A 3,219-nucleotide genomic window follows, 5' to 3' on the forward strand; every position below is an offset into this window, starting at 1 on the left:
TGGGGAGAAGGTGGGCAGCGTCCCAAAACCAGGTCACTGCGACCTTTATTTGACCTTTACCTTGACCTTGATCATATTTCAGTTTTCAACTTTTAAATATTCTATCAATATGTGAATAAATATATTCAAACTTTACCTTGTTTTCGTCTATGATTCTCCCTTAATCATATGACACCACCAATTTACCTGAAAATCGTATGTTCTTCAAAAAAGTTCTTTGAATATGACACGGTTTCACACAGTTTTCCCAACAATTCGCATCTGAGCGGCGCATGTTGATATGCGGCGGCAGCACCAGGTTGTAACTACGGGACGCTGGGGGCTGTTGGGGATATTAGGTACGCACAGTAACAGCACTTGTTTCGGTTCCTTATCATCAGGAACACGATGGCAACACAGCTAAAATCAGCTGCTAGCACGCGTGAGCACACATTTCTTTCTAGCACGCTGGAAACGCTACACGCTAAATACAATTCAATGCCTAATATCCCCAACAGCACCCAGCGTTCCGTCATAGACAATGGAACACTAATCCGATAATAAACATTCGCCGCTCAGATGTGAATTGTTGGGAAAACTGTGTGAAACCGTGTCGTATTCAGAGAACTTTTTTGAACAACACATACGATTTTCAGGTAAATTGGTGGTGTCATACGATTAAGGGAGAATCATAGACAAAAACAAGGTAAAGTTTGAATATATTTATTCACATATTGATAGAATATTTACAAGTTGAAAACTATGCATAACGCTGTTAAAAGAGTGTCATACTCTTCTCTATTATGTACTCTTGATATATTACATTATATAAATACAGTATAAAACTGGTAGATAAAACCAGGGGTGTCTCTTACGTACCGTCAGCTCCACAGAGACAGTGTTTTGTATTCGGATCATGATCAGGATTCGCTGGTGGTGAAAGAAAATAACATGTCGTGTAACTATGTAATCATACTGCGCATCTCCCCTGTCTGCCAAAGACATCCACAGCTACTTATCACTTTCATAAAACACTTGGTATTCCAGGCAAACTTATGCAGCATCAAAAACCTACACGAAACTCTGTTGGCCGGATAGACCTTATTACATTTTACATGCGTGACCTATCTTCAAGAACTTCTATATCTACTCGTAAACACGCTAGGCTGCTTAGAAACAACTCCAGTAATGAGGAGAATGTTCAGCAAAGTTTGGTGTGAGAAAATGAATAAACTGAGTGAACAAGACACTGAACATCTGAAAGAAAAACGGCAGAATAAACCTTGATAATTAAAATAATTACTTCCTATCCACGCAGATCTAGCAATTAAAAATGGATGAACAAAGCGACATTACCTTACGTCACTGCATAAAAATGCACGGCCTACCTCGTTGCCTTCGTATGTAGTCCATTATTTTGTGTTCGCCCTCTCCTGGGGCATTAGCATCTGACAGGATCACTTCAATGTCCTTCCAGCCAGCATCTGTGTTCAGACGCTCATAGATGTAGTAGCGCAGACAGGTGGCTAGTCGATCCATAAATGGAGTTCCCTACGAATAGGACACGCACGCCATCTGTTAAGTAGTTCACTCAATGGGTGACTTGCTGACAACAAATAACAAGTATACATAGGAATGTAAAATGTGTTGGTTTGGTTTGTATACTTCTGTGACGACAGTATCTTTTACATACTTCAATCAACTCGCGACTTGTTGATATCAAGTCACAAGTATTCGTAGCAATGTGATGTGTGCAGGTTTGATTTCTATACCGGAGTAATGCAGTTGCTGTCAAAATGTTCCGTATCTTGCTTTTCGGGTGGCAGCGAAGCTCCTTTAGAACGAAGATCATCTCTTATCTTCTTCACCTCTACCATCTTCTCACTGACAGTACAATCAAGTCGCAGGTAAATAACACGTAGAAATCTGTGATAACTGAACATTTTTTTATAGTTATTATTTTTGATAATTTTTTGCCATTGACCTTATGGTCAGATACTCATGATATGGTTTAACCATTGTTCTCTTCTCTCTAGTATTATTATTTAAATTTATTATTAAATCATTGCTATTTATCACTAAAAGTAATGGTGTTTACAAAATAAATTCTCAAAATTGCTTGCACATTAACTGCATGTATTTTCTCCCCAACCTCAACAACCTGTGCAACAGGTTATATAAATCTTACGCAGTTTCCTTTGATGCTCTAAATCGCCTTGAACGCTGCTGGTTCATTTTTGCCCTTGGAGCCTGTAAGTGTAAATCAAACATAGAGTACATTACTTCACAAATGTAAATGAGGTGATACCCTTATAAACCATGAAGTATGCAAGAGACCCATATACCTATCTGCAAATCATGTAAATAATTAAAGATTATTTTTATTCTTAATTGGCTTTTAGCATTGAAAATGAATATATATATATATCAAGAGTACATAATAGAGAAGAGTATGACACCGTTTTAACAGCGCTTTGCATAGTTTTCAACTTGTAAATGTTCAATCAATATGTGAATAAATATATTCAAACTTTACCTTGTTTTCATCTATGATTCTCCTTTAATCATATGACGCCACCAATTTTAATACCTGAAAATCGTATGTGTTCTTCAGAAAAGTTCTTTGAATTCGACACGGTTTCACACAGTTTTCCCAAATGAGCGCATGTGTTCGGCGCAAGTTTATTATGGCATTAGTGTTCTAATTTCTATTGTCTATGACGGAACGCTGGGAGATGTTGGGGATTATTAGGCATCGAATTGTATTCAGCGTGTAGCGTTTCCAGCATGCTAAAAATACATGTGTGCTCACGGCGAGCTGGCAGCTGATTTTAGCTGTGTTTCCATCGTGTTCCTGATGATAAGGAAGCGAAACAAGTGTTGTTACTGTGCTTACCTAATATCCACAACAGCCCCCAGCATCCCGTAGTTACAACCTGGTGCTGCCGCCACATACATGCGAACGTTTGGTAAAACTGTGTGAAACCGTGTCGTATTCAAAGAACTTTTTTAAAGAACACATACGATTTTCAGGTAAATTGGTGATGTCATATGATTAAGGGAGAATCATAGACGAAAACAAGGTAAAGTTTGAATATATTTATTCACATATTGATAGAATATTTACAAGTTGAAAACTATGCAAAACGCTGTTAAAGCAGTGTCATACTCTTCTCTATTATGTACTATTGATATATATATATATATATATATATATATATATATATATATATATATATA

General features: G+C 37.3%; 1 protein-coding gene across 1 annotated transcript in view; it reads right to left on the reverse strand.

Moving 5' to 3' along the window:
* The window catches only part of LOC106816696 (5'-3' exoribonuclease 2-like), a gene marked incomplete in the record, with an annotated part of 98,043 nt that overhangs the window by 90,895 nt on the left and 3,929 nt on the right, over positions 1 to 3,219 (reverse strand). Inside the window, 4 exon segments of the mRNA XM_014821319.1 lie at positions 859 to 909; positions 1,368 to 1,530; positions 1,752 to 1,863; positions 2,168 to 2,229. Of these exon segments, the coding sequence (XP_014676805.1) occupies positions 859 to 909; positions 1,368 to 1,530; positions 1,752 to 1,863; positions 2,168 to 2,229 (388 nt within the window).

Source organism: Priapulus caudatus, unplaced genomic scaffold, assembly GCF_000485595.1.
Source record: "Priapulus caudatus unplaced genomic scaffold, Priapulus_caudatus-5.0.1 Scaffold33, whole genome shotgun sequence".
Classification (NCBI taxonomy): Eukaryota; Metazoa; Priapulida; class Priapulimorpha; order Priapulimorphida; family Priapulidae; genus Priapulus; species Priapulus caudatus.